This window comes from Bombina bombina, chromosome 4 (assembly GCF_027579735.1).
Source record: "Bombina bombina isolate aBomBom1 chromosome 4, aBomBom1.pri, whole genome shotgun sequence".
Lineage (NCBI taxonomy): Eukaryota > Metazoa > Chordata > Amphibia > Anura > Bombinatoridae > Bombina > Bombina bombina.
In genome coordinates this window covers 869,871,233-869,894,022 of record NC_069502.1, presented here as the reverse complement: position 1 = coordinate 869,894,022, position 22,790 = coordinate 869,871,233, and the positions used below count along the sequence as shown (strand labels likewise).

Sequence of the window (22,790 nt, the reverse complement as noted above, 5' to 3'; positions counted from 1 at the left end):
AAGCGCCCCCCAGTGGTTTTTGAGAGGTAATTCACATCAGCCACTTCAAAAATACCTTTTTTTATAAATATATATACTGTGTATGTCTGTTGTAAGCTACAACTCGCACCATGCACTACTACTTGGGTAAATGTCACTTCCAGTTTCTAGTATATCTAGCACTTACTCAGTTCAAGCGGCCCCCCAAAAGTGCAGGATACTTGGCCAGTGGCCCCCAGATACATTGAGTTTGATACCCCTGCTTTAGAGAGAATAGTAACAAACAGACTACTATAGAACTTGACAGATATCAATTTATTTTACAACTAAAAATCATATTTAAATCTTAAATATGTGAACCTCATAATGTAATGAACAGAACATGTGAGTTATAAGTATGTACTAATGTCTATTTCTTGTGTTCTTATTCCATTGGATGTGTCTGAATTCCCCCTGGTAACTAAGACCACCTCTGGTACTGAGGGTCTAGCTGCTTCAGAAGCTACACCAGCGGGCCCCTCTGAGGATCTGCATGAACCACCTCCCTCTTCTGGTGAGTCCTCAACCCCTTTGTTGTTCTCTGATCCTAAGGACACCTAGTCAGATCAGGAGGAGGAGGTTGAATCTGAGGATGACCCATCTGATCAACCAGGTGCTGAGGACTCCCAGTCAGATATAATGCAGATCTTTAGGGACCGCCAGTACTATGAGGATGTGTCTGAGCTCTGCTTCAAACGGATCCAGCATGACGACCTCAGCCGTGAACATACGGGTTCCATGGCACAATCCCTACGGGAGATCAGAGAGGACACGTGGTCAATTTCGTAGTCATTAGCACTGCTCATTTCACGCAGGAACAGTGTCTGGTGTCCACCATGTTCACACTGCGGTGGGGCAGCGGCTCCTCCGACCCTTACACCGTCTGAACCTTAACATTCAGCAAGACACAGAGACAAGGGAAACAACAGCACCCTCCAAACGAAAGTAAAAAAATGATGATGAAAATAAATAGCACACGTTTAATGTGTTGGTTTTTGTTATTTCTTTCTTTTTCTATTTAATAAATCAGTCTAATTTATTTACCAATGCAGTGCTTCATCATTTTGTGATAAGGTGTTTTTGAAAAATATTTTTAAATATTTAAAAATATTTTTAACCTTTCTTAATACTAAAAACACCATTATTGTGTATTTATGTATTGTAAAGAACTAACCACTAAAACGACTGTTAGCCCCTATCTCCCCACCTCAAAAACCTTTAAAGTCACATATGCCTCCTATATTTTTATCACATATATACTCTTAAAGGGACAGTGTACACCAATTTTCATATAACTGCATATAATAGACACTACTATAGAGAAGAATTTGCACAAATACTGATCTAAAATTCAAGTATAAAACAATTTAAATAAGAAGCTCCAAGTTTAGCACGGTTGATGAGGTTAGGCTAGGACACCCATTGAAAGTGGTTTTAAAAAACAAAAAGAGCTGACATTCCCCCCACCACTTCTTTCCTGCATATGAAAAGACAGATAACATAAACACGAGACAGCAGGAGTATGTAAATGCGTGTATACATGTGACACTGTGGGTCTTGGTTAGGAGTCTGAAAATCAGCATGATGTTATTAAAAAATAATATAAACTATACATTGTTAAAACAAAAAAACACTCCATGATGGGCTATCTAAAATGATCATCTACAAAACATTTATGCTATGAAAAAAAAAAACAGTGAACAATGTCCCTTTAATACTTCAATATTAAATAATATGTATAATAAAATATTGCTCCTAAGTTGATTAACACAGTGAGGGAAATGTGTTTTATGAAAGGGGAGCAATGCACATCTCTTTGTGCAGTTATGACAGTGAGAGTAACGTGTTTTGATAAAGGGAGCAATGCGCATCTCCTTATACAGGTTTGACAGTGGGGGTAACGGGTTTTGATAAAAGGAGCAATGCGCGTCTCTTTATACAGTTATGACAGTGAGATTAACGTGTTTTGATAAAGGGAGCAATGCGCATCTCCTTATACAGGTTTGACAGTGGGGGTAACGGGTTTTGATAAAAGGAGCAATGCGCATCTCTTTATACAGTTATGACAGTGAGATTAACGTGTTTTGATAAAGGGAGCAATGCGCATCTCCTTATACAGGTTTGACAGTGGGGGTAACGGGTTTTGAAAAGGGAGCAATGCGCATCTTGAGTAAATGTGACAGCAGAGGGAATGTGTTTTGATAAAGGGAGCAATCCGCATCTCCTTGTGTAAATGATACGGTGGGGGGAACATGTTAATAGGTGGAGATGAATGGAGCTATGCGCACCTCCTTGATGTGCTGCAATTGTTTTTCTAAAGTGGTGCTCTTGGTTTATCCGTGAGTGAATGTGAGAGTGCTGCAAGTGATTTTCGCAAGTGGCGCTCTTTGTTTAGCCATGAGTGAATGTGAGTGTGCTTCAAGTGTTTTTCTCAAGTGGCGCTCTTGGCTTATTTGTGAGTGAATGTGAGTGTGCTGCAAGTGTTTTTTGCAAGTGGCGCTCTTGGTTTAGCTGTGAGTGAATGTTAGTGTGCTGCAAGTGTTTTTTGCAAGTGGCGTGCATGGTTTATCCATGAGTGAATGTGAGTGTGCTGCAAGTGTTTTTTGCAAGTGGCGTGCATGGTTTATCCATGAGTGAATGTGAGTGTGCTGCAAGTGTTTTTTGCAAGTGGCGTGCATGGTTTATCCATGAGTGAATGTGAGTGTGCTGCAAGTGTTTTTTGCAAGTGGCGTGCATGGTTTATCCTTGAGTGAATGTGAGTGTGCTGCAAGTGTTTTTTGCAAGTGGCGTGCATGGTTTATCCTTGAGTGAATGTGAGTGTGCTGCAAGTGTTTTTTGCAAGTGGCGTGCATGGTTTATCCATGAGTGAATGTGAGTGTGCTGCAAGTGTTTTTTGCAAGTGGCGTGCATGGTTTATCCATGAGTGAATGTGAGTGTGCTGCAAGTGTTTTTTGCAAGTGGCGTGCATGGTTTATCCTTGAGTGAATGTTAGTGTGCTGCAAGTGTTTTTTGCAAGTGGCGTGCATGGTTTATCCTTGAGTGAATGTGAGTGTGCTGCAAGTGTTTTTTGCAAGTGGCGCTCTTGGTTTAGCTGTGAGTGAATGTTAGTGTGCTGCAAGTGTTTTTTGCAAATGGCGTGCATGGTTTATCCATGAGTGAATGTTAGTGTGCTGCAAGTGTTTTTTGCAAGTGGCGTGCATGGTTTATCCATGAGTGAATGTTAGTGTGCTGCAAGTGGCGTGCATGGTTTATCCATGAGTGAATGTTAGTGTGCTGCAAGTGGCGTGCATGGTTTATCCATGAGTGAATGTTAGTGTGCTGCAAGTGTTTTTCGCAAGTGGCCATCTGGTGTAGCTATACGTGAATGAAACTTATTTATTTAAATTCCAACGGAAAGATATTTTTTATTTTAGTACTAATATTTGTTTAATGGATGTAGCAAATTATTTAGAGACACTCAAGTCAAAATTAAACTTTCATGATTCAGGTAGAGCACACAATTTTAAACAACTTTCCAGATTACTTCCATTAACAAAATATGCACAGTCTTTTAATATTTACACTTTTTGAGTCACCAGCTCCTACTGAGCATGTGCAAGAATTCACAGAATATACATATATGCATGTGTGATTGGCTAACGGCTGTCGCATGATACAGTGGGGGAGTGTAAATAAACATAACTTTGAAATTTTTCAGAGAAAAAATCTACAAATTTGAAGTACAGACTAAGTGTTATTGCATTGTCTTTTTAGCATGCATTTGTTGATTATGCAAATCTACTGTATTTACTGGTCCTTTAAAGAAAGTCTTAGCTTTTGCAGTTACAAAAGTTAATGTTGTAAATCTATAGGAATACATTTGTTTAGATACATGGATGTGCCGGCGGGAATAGTTTGGTCCAGCAGCGGAGGGGGGAAGAGGGCATGGGATGGCACAACACTACATAAAAAGAAAAGGACAAGGAGGGAGAGCTACACTATAGAAAAAAAAAGTTGGGGTGAAGAGTCCCTAACTAATGATTGCCAGAGCGGGGAGGTAGGGGGACCACTACACTACTTAATTATATTGAAAAAGTGTTTTAAAGGTACTGGCAGACAGCTACCAGAGGTGTGAGGGTTAGACAGTTGTTTGGGAGGGAGGTTAGAGGGTAAGGGGGGTCTGCAGAAAATAGAAAAAAATAATAAAACAAAAATAAATTGCCTTAAATCTTCATATTAGCAGACTCTCTGCCAGTAACTAAGATAGTGGTGACCAGTGTGGGGTGAGGGAGGGAAGAGAGCTGTTTGGGAGGGATCAGGGGGGTGGGAAGTGTCAGGTGGGAGGGTAAGCTCTACACTGCAGCTAAAATTAACTTTACAAGCTACCTGATTAACCCTCTTTACTGCCGGGAATAATAGAAGTGTGGTGCAGTTGGTAGCCTTCTAATTACCAAAATGAACGGCAAAACCATATATATGTCTGCTATTTATGAACAAAATGGATTCCAGACAAGCTTTTACAAATATTTGTGTCATGATTGCACAAGCTGTTTGTAAATAATTTCAGTGAGAAACCCAAAGTTTGTGAAAACGTTAACGATGGTGCATTTGGCGGTGAAATGGTGGCATGAAATATACCAAAATGGGCCTAGATCAATACCTTGGGTTGTCTAATTAAAAAAAAACTATATATATATATATATATATTTATATTTGACAGGTAAATAAAAAAAAACTTTTTCTTTTTAAAGGGACACTAAACACAAATTGTAAACTACATAATTATAAACCTTCATATATAAGAATACTTTTGCAATGAAAACTGCAGCTTTATTTTGTCAAATGAGTACAATGTTTTATGTTTATTTCTTTTTCAAGATACGACGAGTCCACGGATTTCATCCTTACATGTGAGATATCGCCTCCTAGTCAGCAGGAGGAGGCAAAGAGCACCACAGCAGAGCTGTATATATAGCTCCTCCCTTCCCTCCCAATCCAGTCATTCTCTTTGCCTGTGTTAGTGATAGGAAGAGGTAAAGTGAGGCATTAGTTTAGAATCTTCAATCAAGAGTTTATTTTATTTTTTTAAAGTAGTGCCACTGAGTGATACTTTGTGCTGGGGTGTAGCCTAGACCAGATCAGTCTCTTCAGTAAAAAGAGAAGCATTTGGTGGCTTTAGAGCAATGGGAACTTGTGGGACATAATTCTCACTGCACCTCCCATGCACTTGTTTGCTGCTCTTAACAAGAAAACCTGAGGGATATTTACTCAGGATTTTCCTTTTCATTACAGGTCCATGTGAGGGAGAGGACCTCACACACCTGGAGACTGCCTTACTGTCCGGCAGGAGATGAGGTAAGTGCTAACTTTACTCTGGGGGTGGATGTAATAGTCTCAGAAAAAAGTTAGGCACTCTGTTTTATTCTTCATCAGATTTACCCCCTTCTCACTATCAATAGATTCCCTCTGTGTTTCAGGGGATAATTGGGATAGTTAAACGCAGGCTTCGGTCCTGTTGGGCACATGGGCTCTTTTTTCAATACCTATGGAGTCTCATATAGAAAAGGTGACAGCAACGTCTAGCCCATTGTGAACCTCAAAGTCGTCACTGCAGAGCTATTTAAGAGAAATAAGAGTGTCAGGTGCTGCATACAATTGGGGTTATATCTCCCGGTGGTTCAATAGACGACTGACAGAGCTCTTATAGCGTTAAAGCTCAGGGTAAAGCAGGACATAGTACTTGCATTCTTATCTCCCGGCGGTTCAAGTATAGCCGACCGGGAGCTCTCATATTGTCATATTTGGTCGTTACGTGGAGCTATATTTTAAAGCTGAGCTCAGTGTAAGGTATCGCATGGGTCTTATGTTCTTTTCTACCGGCGGTTTACTAATGGCCGACCGGGAGATCTATTGTGACCATGCTTATGGGGTTTGTTTATGCGGCTCAGTGTGAGATGAATCCGCAGTGATTTACTCCTTTTCGGACTAGACTGTTCAGTCCGTTTCTTTTCCCCCTAAGGCCTTTTTGTTAAGTAAATGGCGACCAGGAGAGGATTTTTCTAATGCCCACGATGGGCAGAGTTAGGTTTAGCGCCTTTTTAGTTGCGCGCCTCTGTGTGTTGATCTTCCTGATATCGGAAGAATGGTTCTCTCTTTAGGGTGCTATTGCACAGGACAGTTTTTAGAAAAACAAAAAGACTTAGTCCGGGTTATTTACAATTAAAGAGAGTATCACAGTGACAGCTGTTTACTTGCCTTTTTTCATCCCTGTGGTTGTAACAAGAGCAAATATATAATAGAGTTTCCTTTTAAAGTTTAAAGTGACAGTAACGCTTTTTAGGTGTTACTTTTATTAAAGTATTTCAGCTGTATGTTTGTTTATTTCATCCCTGTGTTTTGGGATGTAACAAGAGCATATCTATGATAAAATTTCCTTTTAAGATTTAAAGTGACAGTAACGTTTTTTTATTGTTACTTTTATTTAAGAATTTCAGCTGTTTATTTTCTCATTTCATCCCTGTATTTTAGGATGTAACAAGAGCATATCTATGATAAAATTTCCTTTTACGGTTTAAAGTGACAGTAACGCTTTTTAAGGGTTACCTTTATTTAAGAATTTCAGCTGTTTATTGGCTTATTTCATCCCTGTGTTTTAGGATGTAACTAGAGCATATATGTAATAAAGTTTCCTTTTAAGGTGACGGTAACGCTTTTTAGGTGTTACTTTTTCTTACAGAATTTCATGTTTATTTTTTAAGTATTAAAGCGATAGTAACATTTTTAAAGTGTTAGCTTTATTAAGGAATTTCAGCTGTTTAATTACTTATTCCATCCTTACGTTTCGGATGGAACAAGAGCACTTCTGGTTAATAGCGACCCCATCGTGTTGGTTGTCCTTCCAGGGTCTAGACTAATTAGTTGGACATTATGGGGTTCCTCCCTTTACAAGAGGATGTTTTCTTTAGCTGATTCAGTTAAAAAGGTTTGACCAACTGTTCCTAGGTTAGAAGCTGTTTTCAACTTTGGCTCAGAGATCTACTACCCCTATAGATGTTAGTTGTGCTTAAAGATCCGGTGGATGATCAATTAGAGGATTTTATTAAGAAAATCATCTTTCCCAGTGTATACATTGGCAACCGACGGTATGTATATCTACCGTCATGTGTGCGGCAGTCTACTGGTTTGATACTCGGAATGTTGACATCACGCAAGCATCATCCTTGGACGGAATCACAAGCTTATTGGGTCTTGAGTTGGAGCCACAATTGTCTGTATTTTTTGCTTGCAGGGCCTTATGACTGATAGCTTGGTCTGCGGACGTTTTCATCTAAGTCATACCTTCTAGCTGTCCCTTACAGGGGGAAGGCCCTGTTAGGTCCTGAACTGCAGGAGATTATTTCTGTCATTTCGGGAGGTGTCACCTCCCTCAGGATAAAACTAGACTAAGCTAATTGGAGACCCGCTCAATCTTGGTATGAGGATACTCAGCCCAAGGAGGCGGCCAATACTCTGAGACATGAAGGGTTTGCCCCCGATCCGGGACCAGATCTGGTAGGGGCCAGACTTCCTTTTCATTCAGGCTTGGGTGCGAAGGATCCCTGGGTTATGGAAATAGTGTCTCGGGGATACCAACTGGTGTTCAGAAATTCTTCCCTCCAAGGAAGATTTCTTCGTTCAAGATTATCCGCAGTCCAGATTAGAAGAGAGGCACTCTTAAATGGTGTAAGCCATGGGAGTGATTTGTCCCGTTCCGATACAGGAACAGGGTTTTTATCAATTCTGTTTGTAGTTCCCAAAGGAGGGAACCTTCAAACCTATCTTAGACCTTAAGAGTCTAAACAAGTTTCTCAGAGTTCCACCTTTCATGACGGAATCGATTTGTGCCGTCCCATTGATCCAGGAGGGTCAATTTTTGACTACCGTGGATCTAAAGGATGCATATCCACGGAGTTCATCACAAGTTCCTGAGGTTTGCCTTCTGGACAAACATTTTCAGTTCGTGGCCCTTCTTTTCGGTTTGGCCACGGCACCCAGAAGTTTCACAACGGTTTTGGGGTCTCTGCTAGCGGTTCTAAGCACCTTTTCTGGACGATATTCTGATCCAGACGTCGTCTTATCAGCTAACAAAGTCTCATACCGACATTGTTCTGTCTTTTCTGAGGACTCACGGGTGGAAAGTGAATCTGGAACAGGGTTCGCTAGTTCTACAGACTAGGGTTCCTTCTTGGGAACTCTAATCGACTCTCTATCCATGTAAATATTTTTGACAGAGGTCAGACGGTTATAGATTCTGAGTACATGCCGGACCCTTCAGTCCAATCCTCGGCCTTCAGACTCAGACGGTGGAATAGAGATTATACAAATTTGTCCTCAAATAAATCTAGATCAGAAGACAAGGGACTCTCTTCTATAGTGGTTGTCGCTGGATCATCTATCCCAGGGGAAATGCTTCCGCAGACCCTCATGGGTGATAGTGACAACGGATGCCAGCCTGATAGGATGGGGAGCAGTCTGGAACTCCCTGAGGGCCCAGGGTGTAGGACTCGAACGGAGTCTCTCCTTCCCATCAATATCCTAGAGTTGCGAGCAATATTCAATGCGCTTCAGGCTTGGCCTCGGTTGCTTGGCCTCGGCTGGCTTCGGCCACATTCATCGTTTCCAGTCGGACAACATTATGACTGTAGCTTACATCAATCATCAGGGAGGAACATGGAGTTCCTTGGCGATGACAGAAGTAGCCAAGATAATTCAGTGGGCGGAATCTCACTCTTGTTATCTGTCGGCGATCCACATCCCAGGTGTGGAAAACTGGGACGCGGACTTTCTGAGCAGACAGACTTTTCATCCGGGAGAATGGGATCTCCATCTGAAGGTATTTGCCAACCTGATTCTCAGATGGGACAGGCCGGAGTTGGATCTTATGGCGTCTCGTCGGCATGACAAGCTTCTGAGATATGGGTCCAGGGGTCCCCAGGCTGAGCTGATAGATGCCTTGGCAGTGCCTTGGTCTTTCAGCCTAGCTTATGTGTTCCCTCCATTTGCTCTCCTTCCCCGGGTGATTGCTCGAGTCAAAGAGGCATCGGTGGTCCTAATCGCTCCTGCGTGGCCTCGCAGGACTTGGTGTGCCGATCTGGTGGGTATGTCATCTCAGCCACCTTGGAAGCTTCAGTTGCGAAAAGACCTTTTCATTCAGGGACCCTTCCATAATCCGAATCTGGTTTCTCTGCAGCTGACTGCTTGGAGATTGAACGCTTGATTTTATCTAAGCGAGGGTTTTCTGATTCGGTCATAGATACCTTGATTCAGGCACGTAAGCCTGTTACTAGAAAGATTTCCCATATGATATGGCGTAAATGTCTTTAGTGGTGTGAATCCAAGGGCTACTCATGGAGTAGGGTTAGGATTCCTAGGATTTTGTCTTTTCTCCAAGACGGATTGGAGAAAGGGTTGTCAGCAAGTTCCTTAAAGGGACGGATTTCTGCTTTGTCTATTTTGTTACACAAGCGTCTGGCAGATGTTCCAGATGTCCAATCTTTTTGTCAGGCTCTGTCTAGAATCCGGCCTGTGTTTAGACCAATTGCTCCTCCTTGGAGTTTGAATTTAGTTCTTACAGTTCTTCAGGGGTTCCATTTGAACCTATGCATTCCATAGATATTAAGTTATTGTCTTGGAAAGTTTTCATTTTTGGTTGCTATTTCTTCTGCTCGCAGAGTATCCGAGCTTTCGGCATTACTATGTGATTCTCCTTATCTTATTTTCCATTCGGATAAGGTGGTGTTACGAACCAAACCTGGTTTTCTCCTCAGGTTTTTTTTCTTCAAATAAGAATATTAATCAGGAAATTGTTGTTCCTTCCTTGTGTCCTAATCCTTCTTCTACGAAGGAGCGTCTGTTGCATAATTTGGACATGATCCGTGCTTTGAAGTTCTACTTACAGGCGACTAAGGATTTTCGCCAATCGTCTTCATTGTTGGTTGTTTTTTTCTGGGAAACGTAGAGGTCTGAAAGCTACGGCTACCTCTCTTTCTTTTTGGCTGAAGAGTATCATATGTTTTGCATATGAGACTGCTGGACAGCAGCCTTCTAGACGAATTCCGGCTCATTCCGCTTGGGCTGTGGCTTCCTCATGGGCATTCAAAAATGATGCTTCTGTGGCACAGATTTGCAAAGCTGCAACTTGGTCTTCTCTTCATACTTTTTTCAGATTTTTCAAATTTGATTCTTTTGCCTCGTCTGAGGCTGTTTTTGGGAGAAAAGTTCTTCAAGCAGTGGTGCCTTCCGTTTAGGTTCCCTGTCTTGTCCCTCCCTTTTCATCCGTGTACTATAGCTTTGGTATTGTATCCCACAAGTAAGGATGAAATCCGTGGACTCGTCGTATCTTGAAAAAGAAAAGGAAATTTATGCTTACCTGATAAATTTATTTATTTTTTGATACGACGAGTCCACGGCCCACCCTGTTCTTTTGAGACAGGTTATTATGTTTTTGTTAAACTTCAGACACCTCTGCACCTTGGCTTTTCCTTTCTCTTCCTAACTTCGGTCGAATGACTGGATTGGGAGGAAAGGGAGGAGCTATATATACAGCTCTGCTGTGGTGCTCTTTGCCTCCTCCTGCTGACCAGGAGGCGATATCCCACAAGTAAGGATGAAATCCGTGGACTCGTCATATCGAAAAAGAAATACATTTATCAGGTAAGCATAAATTTCCTTTTTTTCCACTGATTTCCCTGTCCCCCGGAACAAAAGAACCCCTGCTAACCAATCACAAACTAATATTCAGATATAGCACAAACTCTGTTTGCACATGTGCAGACTGAAGTAGCCTGCACTCTTGTATTCCCTTAAGATGGTTTAGCACTGATACAACTTGGTTACTATTACAAATAATGATTTGCATTCTGATAATGCAGCTTTTAAAAGCATGTGACACCATAGAAGCTTAGGGAGGGAGGGAAAAGTAAACAAAAACTTGCATAAATTGTCTTAAAGTATTAACCCAAGCCTCCCTGGGAGAAAATGAAACACACATTTTTCAGATGTATTTTACAAGAAAGGCTGCAAAATAAATAATGAATGTTTATTGCAATAATGTTTCATTTGCAACTATGAAACATTTTATGCACTGTTAAAATGTCAAGTTTAAAGTGATGGTAAATTCAAGCATTTAACAAACACTAGGATTTGCCATCACTAAAAATCATGAGGAGTTTTAATGATCAAACCGGTACAAAAGGGTGCTAAACTCAGGGGCTCCGGCCGCCCACAGCACAACGATCTTCTACCAATGAGGTGCCGCTTGCAACCTGAACAGCGATACGTGCATACAGAAACCTGTCAGTTGACACGCACCGCTATTAGTTCAGAGGTGCAAACATCACCTCATTGAAGGAGATTGTTGTGCTGCGGGCAGCCAGAGCCGCTGAATTTAGCGCTGTGCAACGGCACTGAAACGGTGAGTTTAACACCCTTTTGTACATGTTTGATCATTAAAACTCCCCTTGATTTTTAGTGATGGAAAACCCTAGCGTTTGTTAAATGCTTGGATTTACCATCACTTTAATAGTCCTTTAAATAGAATGATAGCAAAAATGCTAAAAATTCTCAGATATTTTGGGCAAGTTCTTCTCTGAAAGTCCCAGTAGTGAAGGGGTTAATATAACTGTGTTGGTTATGCAAAACTGGGGACTGAGTAATAAAGGGACTATCTAAATTTTAAAACAATACAAAATGTGGTGTAGACTGTCCGTTTAAGCTATGATTTCACTGATGACCTTTATTATGAATTTTCTGATGCGTAACAAGATATCCTTTCAGTGTAAAAGATTTCCCACATTCAGAACATGAAAATGCTTTTTTCCCTGTATGTATTTTCTGATGAATAATAAGATTTGATTTCTGAGTAAAACATTTACCACAGTCAGAACATGAAAATGCTTTCTCTCCTGTATGAATTTTCTGATGCCTAATAAGATCTGATTTCCAAGTAAAACATTTGCCACAGTCAGCACACGAAAATGCTTTCTCTCCTGTATGATTTTTTTCATGCCTAATAAGAGATGATTTCAGAGTAAAACATTTCCCACAGAGAGAACATGAGAATACTTTCTTTTCTGTTTGAATTTCTATGTGATTAGTAAGAGCTGATTTCAAGGTAAAATATTTTCCAGATTCAGAATATAAATTTCCCATGTGGCTTCTTTGGTTTTGAAGAAAATTGAAAGAAGTATCAGCACTTTCGCCATGACCAGGATCATTGAAGTTTGTAAATTCATCTGTTGATAAGAAATACAATAAGAGTAAACTTATTTTTTATTGACATAATTATTTTATCTTGAGAGCATTTTAACTGTTCTGAATTAGTGTCCTCTACACGGGAAGGGAACCTGCTAGGACTCCTACACCTTTACCTCCATGCTAAGGCTTAGGGGCAGTTTACTGGACATTAAGCAATGTTTTTTTAAAGGGATAGTCTAGTCATCAAACTTTCACGATTCAGATAGAGCATGCCATTATAAGCAACTTTCTAATTTACTCCTATTATGAATTTTTATTCGTTCTCTTGGTATCTTTATTTGAAAAAGGAGGAATGTAAGGTTAGGCGCCAGCCCATTTTTGGTTCAGACCCTGGGTAGCACTTGCTGATTGGTAGCTACATTTAGCCACCAATCAGCAAGCGCTACCCAGGTGCTAAACCAAAAATTTGCTGGCTCCTAAGCTTACATTCCTCCTTTTTCAAATAAAGATACCAAGAGAACAAAGAAAAATTGATAATAGGAGTCACTTAGAAAGTTGCCTAAAATCATGAAAGTTTGATTTTGCTGAATCATGAAAGAAAAAAATCTGGGTTTCGTATGCCTTTAAGTTTTATTTTTGTAGAATGTTGCATTTTTACCACGTTCTTTATTTGTAATGAAGATTTTCTTCACACTAGTATATCATTTCATATAAAAAAGTGATATATATATAATATTTAATAAAAAAAAAAAAACTATGTTGTGAACATTAGCAAATAGATATTTCTGGAATGAAATCAATTTTTTATAATGTAATTTAAATTATTTAGTCAAACAATTGCACTTTAAAACTATTACTTGTGTGCACAAATGTTGCACTATTTAATGACTCTTATATTGACTTTGTAAAGCTGGTTTCCTCTTCAGTACATGCTGTACTTTTGGATCTCTCTGCAACATATGCATTTTTTTGTTAAATGTAAGTTTTCTAAGCTGATGATCAATAAATCTTAAGGTGTCTGAAAACTTTGGCCTTACTTAATTTCAAACCTCCACATTCATTATTATTAAATGACATAAGAATTGACTGAACAGTAGAGTAATTCTGCAGAGCTTTTCTCCTCATTAGATTACATACAAATGTCCTTTTCTGTGTGGGGGACTGCAAACCTAACAAATTTGTTCAAAACAAAGATGCAGCCTAGACATTCAAAAACTAGTAATTTTGGAGTGGCCACATGACGACTTAACCCTTGGTTGCCAAAAAAAGGTGTTAAGAAGACATTAAACTGTACACCAATCTCAGAATAAGTGTATTATTTAACCTGTTTTAGAATGGGTCACCCGAAATGCCGGTGATGTCACCAAAAACATGCATCACAGAGGAGGCGGGACCAGGAATGACAGACAGTAAAGGGAGTTAAATGGGGGGAGGGTGCACAAACCTCTCAATCTCAGCTTTCTTACTAGCAACAGACCTCCAAGATCCCTCATTTGAAAGAAACAATTACTCTTTCTGATAAAAGGAGACAAAGAAGCTAGGAAAAAGTGTCTGTCACAACTGCAGGCAAAGCAAAGGGGAGAAGTGTGGCTGTGGGAGGAAGTGCAAGGCATTTCCTCAGGTGCCAGAGTTCATTTTCTAGACAATACTGATGCTGGGGTTAATCTAGCACTTGAGTAGTGCAATTCCAGGTTTGGTTCTGGTTTAAAACACAGAAAAAATTTGAAATTAATGAGTGCACACAACATAATAGGGCAATATGTAGTAGTGTTCCCCATGGTTCATTGCAGGGGCCTGATGTATTTAATACCGTTTTCAGTAAAGGTGGTAATGGATGTTAAAGGGATAATAAACCCATTTTCTTTCATGTAATTGGCAAGAGTCCATGAGCTAGTGACGTATGGGATATACATTCCTACCAGGAGGGGCAAAGTTTCCCAAACCTCAAAATGCCTATAAATACACCCCTCACCACACCCACAATTCAGTTTTACAAACTTTGCCTCCTATGGAGGTGGTGAAGTAAGTTTGTGCTAAGATTTCTACGTTGATATGCGCTTCTCAGCATGCTGACAAACTTTTACATGCAGAAAATATTTCCATTAGTAGTAATCCATTACCTGTTGTTATTCCTTCAACATCTAATGCTCAGGATATTCTTGTTAATGTGAGAGAATTTGTTTCTAATTCTATTAAGAAGGCTTTGTCTGTCATACCACCTTCTAATAAACGTAAAAGGTCTTTTAAAACTTCTCATAAAATTGATGAATTTTTAAATGACCGACAACATTCTGATTTATCTATCTCTGATGAGGATCTATCTGGTTCAGAAGATTCTGCCTCAGATATTGACACTGAAAAATCTTCATACTTATATTTAAAATGGAGTATATTCATTCCTTATTAAAAGAGGTGTTGATTGCATTAGATATGGAGGAGACTAGTCCTCTTGATATTAAAACCAGTAAACGTTTAAATTCGTTTTTTAAACCTCATGTAGTTATTCCAGAGGTTTTTCCAGTTCCTGATGCTATTTCAGATGTAATTTCTAGGGAATGGAATAGACTGGGTACTTCATTTACTCCTTCTTCAAGGTTTAAGAAACTGTATCCTTTGCCGACTGATAGATTGGAGTTTTGGGAAAAGATCCCCAAAGTTGATGGGGCCATCTCTATTCAAAGCGTACTACTATTCCTACGGCAGATAGTACTTCTTTTAAAGATCCTTTAGATAGGAAGCTTGAATCTTATCTAAGGAAGGCTTATTTATGTTCAGGTCATCTTCTTAGGCCTGCTATTTATTTGGCTGATGTTGCTGCTGCTTCAACTTTTTGGTTGGAAACTTTAGCGCAACAAGTACCAGATCATAATGTGTATAGCATTGTTAAGCTAATTCAACATACTAATAATTTCATTTGTGATGCCATTTTTTATATCATTAGAATTGATGTCAGATATATGTCTTTAGCTATTTTAGCTAGAAGAGCTTTATGGCTTAAATCTTGGAATGCTGATATGACTTCTAAATCAACGTTGCTATCTCTTTCTTTCCAAGGTAATAAATTATTTGGTTCTCAGTTGGATTCTATTATTTCAACTGTCACTGGGGGGAAGGGAGCTTTTTTGCCTCAGGATAAAAAATCTAAGGGTAAATTCAGGGCTGCTAATCGTTTTCGTTCCTTTCGTCAGAATAAGGAACAGAAACCTGACCCTTCCCCTAAGGGAACGGTTTCCAATTGGAAGCCTTCTCCAGTCTGGAATAAATCCAAGCCATTTAAAAAATCAAAATCAGCCCCCAAGTCCGCATGAAGGTGCGGCCCTCATTCCAGCGCAGCTGGTAGGGGGCAGACTAAGATTTTACAAGGATGTTTGGATCAATTCAATCCAAAATCATTGGATTCAGAACATTGTTTCTCAAGGGTACAGAATAGGTTTCAAAGTAAGACCGCCTGTGAGAAGTTTCTTTCTCTCACGCATTCCAGTGAACCCAGTAAAGGCTCAGGCTTTCCTGAAGTGTGTTTCAGACCTGGAGTTATCTGGGGTAATTGTGCCAGTTCCTTTTCAGGAACGGGGTCTGGGGTTTTATTCAAATCTGTTCATTGTTCCAAAGAAGGAGAATTCTTTCAGACCACTTCTGGATCTAAAAATTTTGAATCGTTATGTAAGAATACTAACATTCAAGATGGTGACTATAAGGACTATTCTGCCTTTTGTTCAGCAAGGGCATTATATGTCCACAATAGACTTACAGGATGCATATCTTCATATTCCGATTCATCCAGATCACTATCAGTTCCTGAGATTCTCTTTTCTAGACAAGCATTACCAATTTGTTGCTCTTCCTTTTGGCTTAGCAACAGCTCCAAGGATCTTTTCAAAGGTTCTCGGTGCCCTACTCTCTGTAATCAGAGAGCGGGGTATTGCGGTGTTTCCTTATTTGGACGATATCTTGGTACTTGCTCAGTCTTTACGTTCTGCAGAATCTCACACGAATCAACTAGTGTTGTTTCTTCAAGAACATGGTTGGAGGATCAATTTACCAAAAAGTTCCTTGATTCCTCAGACAAGGGTAACCTTTTTAGGATTCCAAATAGATTCAGTATCCATGACTTTGTCTCTAACAGACAAAAGACGCCTGAAATTGGTTTCAGCTTGTCAGAACCTTCAGTTTCAATCATTCCCTTCAGTAGCTATGTGCATGGAGGTTTTAGGTCTCATGACTGCAGCATCGGACGCGATCCCCTTTGCTCGTTTTCACATGAGACCTCTTCAGCTTTGTATGCTGAGCCAATGGTGCAGGGATTATACAAAGATATCACAATTAATATCCTTAAATCCCAATATTCAACTCTCTCTGACTTGGTGGTTAGATCACCATCGTTTAGTTCAAGGGGCCTCTTTTGTTCGTCCAATCTGGACTGTGATCACAACAGATGCGAGTCTTTCAGGTTGGGGAGCTGTCTGGGGATCTCTGACAGCGCAAGGGGTTTGGAAATCTCAAGAGGCGAGATTATCAATCAATATTTTGGAACTCTGTGCGATTCTCAGAGCTCTTCAGTTTTGGCCTCTTCTGAAGAGAGAACCGTTTATTTGTTTTCAGACAGACAATGTCACAACCGTGGCATATGTCAATCATCAACGTGGGACTCACAGTCCTCAAGCTATGAAAGAAGTATCTCGGATACTTGCATGGGCGGAATCCAGCTCCTGTCTAATTTCTGCGGTCCATATCCCAGGTATAGACAATTGGGAATCGGATTATCTCAGTCGCCAGACTTTACATCCGGGGGAGTGGTCTCTTCACCCAGATGTATTTTTTCAGATTGTTCAGATGTGGGGGCTTCCAGAAATAGATCTGCTGGCTTCTCATCTAAACAGGAAACTTCCCAGTTATCTGTCCAGGTCCATGGATCCTCAGACGGAAGCAGTAGATGCGTTGACACTTCCTTGGAGTTATCAACCTGCTTATATCTTTCCGCCTCTAGTTCTTCTTCCAAGAGTGATTTCCAAAATCATAATGGAGCGTTCATTTGTACTGCTGGTGGCTCCAGCATGGCCACACAGGTTTTGGTATGCGGATCTTGTTCGTATGTCCAGTTGCCACCTTGGCCACTTCCGTTAAGGCCAGACCTTCTATCTCAAGGCCCATTTTTCCATCAGGATCTCAAATCATTAAATTTGAAGGTATGAAGATTGAACGCTTAGTGCTTAGTCATAGAGGTTTCTCTGACTCAGTGATTAATACTATGTTGCAGGCTCGCAAATCTGTGTCTAGAAAGGTTTATTACCGAGTTTGGAAGACTTACATTTCATGGTGTTCTTCTCATAAATATTCTTGGCATTCTTTTAGAATTCCTAGAATTTTACAGTTTCTTCAGGATGGTTTAGATAAGGGTTTGTCTGCAAGTTCCTTGAAAGGACAAATCTCTGCTCTTTCTGTTCTGTTCCACAGAAAAATTGCTAATCTTCCTGATATTCATTGTTTTGTACAGGCTTTGGTTCGTATCAAGCCTGTCATTAAGTCAATCTCTCCTCCTTGGAGTCTTAATTTGGTTTTGAGGGCTTTACAGGCTCCTCCGTTTGAGCCTATGCATTCTCTGGACATTAAATTACTTTCTTGGAAAGTATTGTTCCTTTTGGCCATCTCTTCTGCTAGAAGAGTTTCTGAATTATCTGCTCTTTCTTGTGAGTCTCCTTTTCTGATTTTTCATCAGGATAAGGCGGTTTTGCGGACTTCATTTAAATTTTTACCTAAAGTTGTGAATTCCAACAACATTAGTAGAGAAATTGTTGTCCCTTCGTTGTGTCCTAATCCTAAGAATTCTCTGGAGACATCTTTACATTCTTTGGATGTGGTAAGAGCTTTGAAATATTATGTTGAAGCTACTAAAGATTTCAGAAAGACTTCTAGTCTATTTTGTTATCTTTTCTGGTTCTAGGAAAGGTCAGAAGGCTTCTGCCATTTCTTTGGCATCTTGGTTAAAGCTTTTGATTCATCATGCTTATTTGGAGTCGGGTAAATCCCCGCCTCAGAGGATTACGGCTCATTCTACTAGGTCAGTTTCTACTTCCTGGGCTTTTAAGAATGAAGCTTCTGTTGATCAGATTTGCAAAGCAGCAACTTGGTTTTCTCTGCATACTTTTACTAAATTTTACCATTTTGATGTTTTCTCTTCTTCAGAAGCAGTTTTTGGTAGAAAAGTACTTCAGGCAGCTGTTTCAGTTTGATTCTTCTGCTTATAATTTCAGTTTTTTTCATTATAAAGATTAAAACTTTTGTTTTGGGTTGTGGATTCATTTTTTCAGCGGAATTGGCTGTCTTTATTTTTATCCCTCCCTCTCTAGTGACTCTTGCGTGGAGTTCCACATCTTGGGTATTTGCTATCCCATACGTCACTAGCTGATGGACTCTTGCCAATTACATGAAAGAAAACATAATTTATGTAAGAATTTACCTGATAAATTCATTTCTTTCATATTGGCAAGAGTCCATGAGGCCCACCCTTTTTATGGTGGTTATGATTTTTTTGTATAAAGCACAATTATTCTAATTCCTTGTTGATGCTTTCGCACCTTTCTTATCACCCCACTTCTTGGCTATTCGTTAAACTGAATTGTGGGTGTGGTGGGGGGTGTATTTATAGGCATTTTGAGGTTTGGGAAACTTTGCCCCTCCTGGTAGGAATGTATATCCCATACGTCACTAGCTCATGGACTCTTGCCAATATGAAAGAAATGAATTTATCAGGTAAATTCTTACATAAATTATGTTTTTTTTCTTTCATGATTCAGACAAGAGCATACAATTTTAAGCAACTTTCTAATTTACTCCTATTACCAAAATGTATTCGTTCTCTTGCTGTCTTTATTTAAAAAACAGGAATATAAAGCTTGAGCCGGCCCATTTTAGGTTCAGAACCCTGGAAAGCGCTTGCTTATTGGTGGCTACATTTAGCAAACCAAGAAGCAAGCATAACCCAGGTTCTGAACCAAAAATGGGCAGGCTCCTAAGCTTTACATTCCTGCTTTTTAAATAAAGATAGGAAGAGAACACAGAAAAATTGATAATAGGAGTGAATTAGAAAGTTGCTTAAAATTGCATGTTCTATCTGAATCATGAAAGAAAAAAATTGGGTTTAGTATCCCTTTAAAAATGTGTCTTTTTGTAAACAATACAAACATATGCAACAATGACAAGTAATTTTTTGTCTTCAATAAAAAGGAGAAAGTAATTCAAATATCACACTGGAAGTCAACATGTCATACACTTATGCTGAAGCCATTTTCAGTCTTTCAGTCCCTCAGACACATCACCCATACACTCAGCTGCGCCCTGCATTCCTTCAATATGTCACAAACATCTACTCACATGAGACCTTCATCCTTCAGGCATGTCACACATGAACACTCACCTGTCTTAGAAATATTATACATATACACTCATCTCGGGCCTTAGCCCCTCAAGCGCATCACACACTCACCTGTGCTTATGGTCACATTTTATTTTTTTTAACAGTGCACAAGGAAATTGCAATATCTTAACGTCACACACAAACACTCACCTGTGCCCTGCATCCCTCAGACACATCACACACGTAATACACTTACCTCTCCCCAGCATATTTCACACACATCACACACAAACACTCACCTATGCCCTGCTTCCCTCAGACACATCACAAATGTACACTCACCTGTCCCCTGCATCCCTCAGACACATCACACATGTACACTCACCTGTGCTCTGCATCCCTCAGACACATCGAACACATACATTTACCTGTGCTCTGCATCCCTCAGACATGACACCCACAAACACCTGTCCCCTGCGTCTCTTAGACATGACACACACGTACACTCACCTGTGTCCCTCAGACACATCACACACATACATTCACATGTGCCCTGCATCCCTCAGACACATCACACACATACACTCTCCTCGGCTGTGCCCCTCATACACCCACCTGTATCCTGCATCACCCAAACACATCATACACACACTCACCTGTGCCCCTCAGGCAGTCACACACATACGCACATGTTCCCTGCTTCCCTTCGACATGTCATATACATATACTCACCTGTATCCAGCTTCCCCCATATATGTCATAAAAATACACTCATTTGTATACAAGAACAATTCCAGCAAGATAGCTGGACAGGATACTAACCGGAAAAGCACTCTACCCTCATGCGTATGGGCTTAGTGTATATAGGTTTTAAAAAATATAAACTTTATTAGTTTATTTTAAAAAGGTTACACACAATAAAATCAGTTGCAGCAAGTAAAAGTGGTTTTCAAACTAATGTAGTGAAAAGGGTGGATAGTTACAAATTCTTATCCTGAATTGATATCATGGATAGTAATTGCAACCTAAAGAGGATTTGTGGTAAATCTTAATGGTAAAGGTATGTTAGTCATCTGCTGTGGGCTAACATCCGTGCAAAATGGGGCCAAAACTATTAGGGGCCACTGTTCAGTCAAAGTGTGTGCTCATATATTGTATACCTCACTGAGTATTATATGGATACTAAAATAAATTGTGCCCATATGTACTCTGTGATAGAGTATTGCAACAGTAGTAGTATGGCTAGGTATAGATACCTTGTAAGTTACGTGTAGTGTGCACTTGTATATACAAATTCCTTGTTAGTGTGCCCGTGGGTCACAATTAGAATATTGGTTGCTACACAGATTAGAGGTATATCTCTGCCGTCATTTGTACTGCTCAATACCTAAAATGGAGCGTATGTATATAAATGAAACCACAGGAGTTACCGTGTGTTCAAACGTTAAGTTACAGTGTGACCAACTAATCGCAACTAACTATCAGTTGCTATTGATTAATTAAAAAGTTACATATCGTATACTTTTATTATAAGATTTTCAGCAACATATAAAAGGAGTGTAACATTTGGCGAGAAGGCTTAACACTAAAGCTCGCCACCAGGCAGGTATATGCAGGATAGGCGATTTATTTATTACGGCAGTAACCTAAATCAGCTGGTTTTTTAACTGCCCGAACAGCAAGACTCCTATAGAGAGGCCTCTCACCCCACTGTGAATTATATACGCTTAGTATTAAATGTGCAAGTAAATAAGGAATGTCTATATGCCCTAAGGTCACACATAGATTGTGCAGTATTCCACAAGTTAAGGAATACAGAAGCCACTGTAAATATGAGCTCAATGTTTGACCTGTATATACGTAAATGAATTGTACTCAGGGCACTGCTGTGTGTCTAAGCACTATACAGTACAGTTTACCTCAGGTTTGTCAAGTGTTGCCACTAAAAAAACTTATTGTTAGTTGTTAAATATCATATCATATGCTTGTAATTTGTACTGTGGGCAACCACCACAAGAGGTTAGTAAAAGAAATATGAGTATCACAAAGCTTGCCCTGGGGCAGTAATATTTTTGCTGAAATTACAGGTATGTGCTACTTAAGTACCTTAAATTAACTAGTATCGGATAAGCCCGAACAACAGATCTCCTAAGGAGATACCACTTCCCCCTTAGTAGATTAATACATAAGAAATACCACTTAGACTAGTGCAAAATTAAAACTACAGGACACCCAACAATCCTGTCATTCCTCCCTTAACATGTTTCACCTACTGGCTTTTAGTCTAAGTGGTATTTCTTATGTATTAATCTACTAAGGGGGAAGTGGTATCTCCTTAGGAGATCTGTTGTTCGGGCTTATCCGATACTAGTTAATTTAAGGTACTTAAGTAGCACATACCTGTAATTTCAGCACAAAGTATTACTGCCCCAGGGCAAGCTTTGTGCTACTCATATTTCTTTTACTAACCTCTTGTGGTGGTTGCCCACAGTACAAATTACAAGCATATGACATGATATTTAACAACTAACAATAAGTATTTTTAGTGGCAACACTTGACAAACCTGAGGTAAACTGTACTGTATAGTGCTTAGACACACAGCAGTGCCCTGAGTACAATTCATTTACGTATATACAGGTCAAACGTTAAGCTCAGATTTACAGTGGCTTCTGTATTCCTTAACTTGTGGAATACTGCACAATCTATGTGTGACCTTAGGGCATATAGACATTCCTTATTTACTTGCACATTCAATACTAAGCGTATATAATTCACAGTGGGGTGAGAGGCCTCTCTATAGGAGTCTTGCTGTTCGGGTGGTTCAAAAACCAGCTGAATTAGGTTACTGCTGTAATAAATAAATCGCCTATCCTGCATATACCTGCCTGGTGGCGAGCTTTAGTGTTAAGCCTCCTCGCCTAATATTACACTCCTTTGTATGTTGCTGAAAATCTTATAATAAAAGTATATGATATGTAACTTTTTAATTAATCAATAGCAACTGATAGTTAGTTGCGATTAGTTGGTCACACTGTAACTTAACGTTTGAGCACACGGTAACTCCTGTGGTTTCATTTATATACATACGCTCCATTTTAGATATTGAGCAGTACAAATGACGGCGGAGATATACCTCTAATCTGTGGAGCAACCAATATTCTAATTGTGACCCACGGGCACACTAACAAGTAATTTGTATATACAAGT

General features: G+C 39.7%; 1 protein-coding gene across 2 annotated transcripts in view; it reads right to left on the bottom strand.

Annotated features, from left to right (window-relative positions):
- Positions 1 to 275: 275 nt before the first annotated feature.
- LOC128657361 (oocyte zinc finger protein XlCOF7.1-like) overlaps positions 276 to 22,790 on the bottom strand; it is a 41,232-nt gene continuing 18,717 nt past the window's right edge. The window contains exon 7 of one of the 2 annotated variants that reach the window (XM_053711679.1): positions 276 to 768. In XM_053711679.1, the coding sequence (XP_053567654.1) occupies positions 734 to 768 (35 nt within the window). In that variant the 3' untranslated portion in view covers positions 276 to 733. Of the gene's footprint in view, positions 769 to 11,750; positions 12,270 to 22,790 lie in introns of those variants that run through there. The other variant, XM_053711678.1, reaches the window with a different exon arrangement.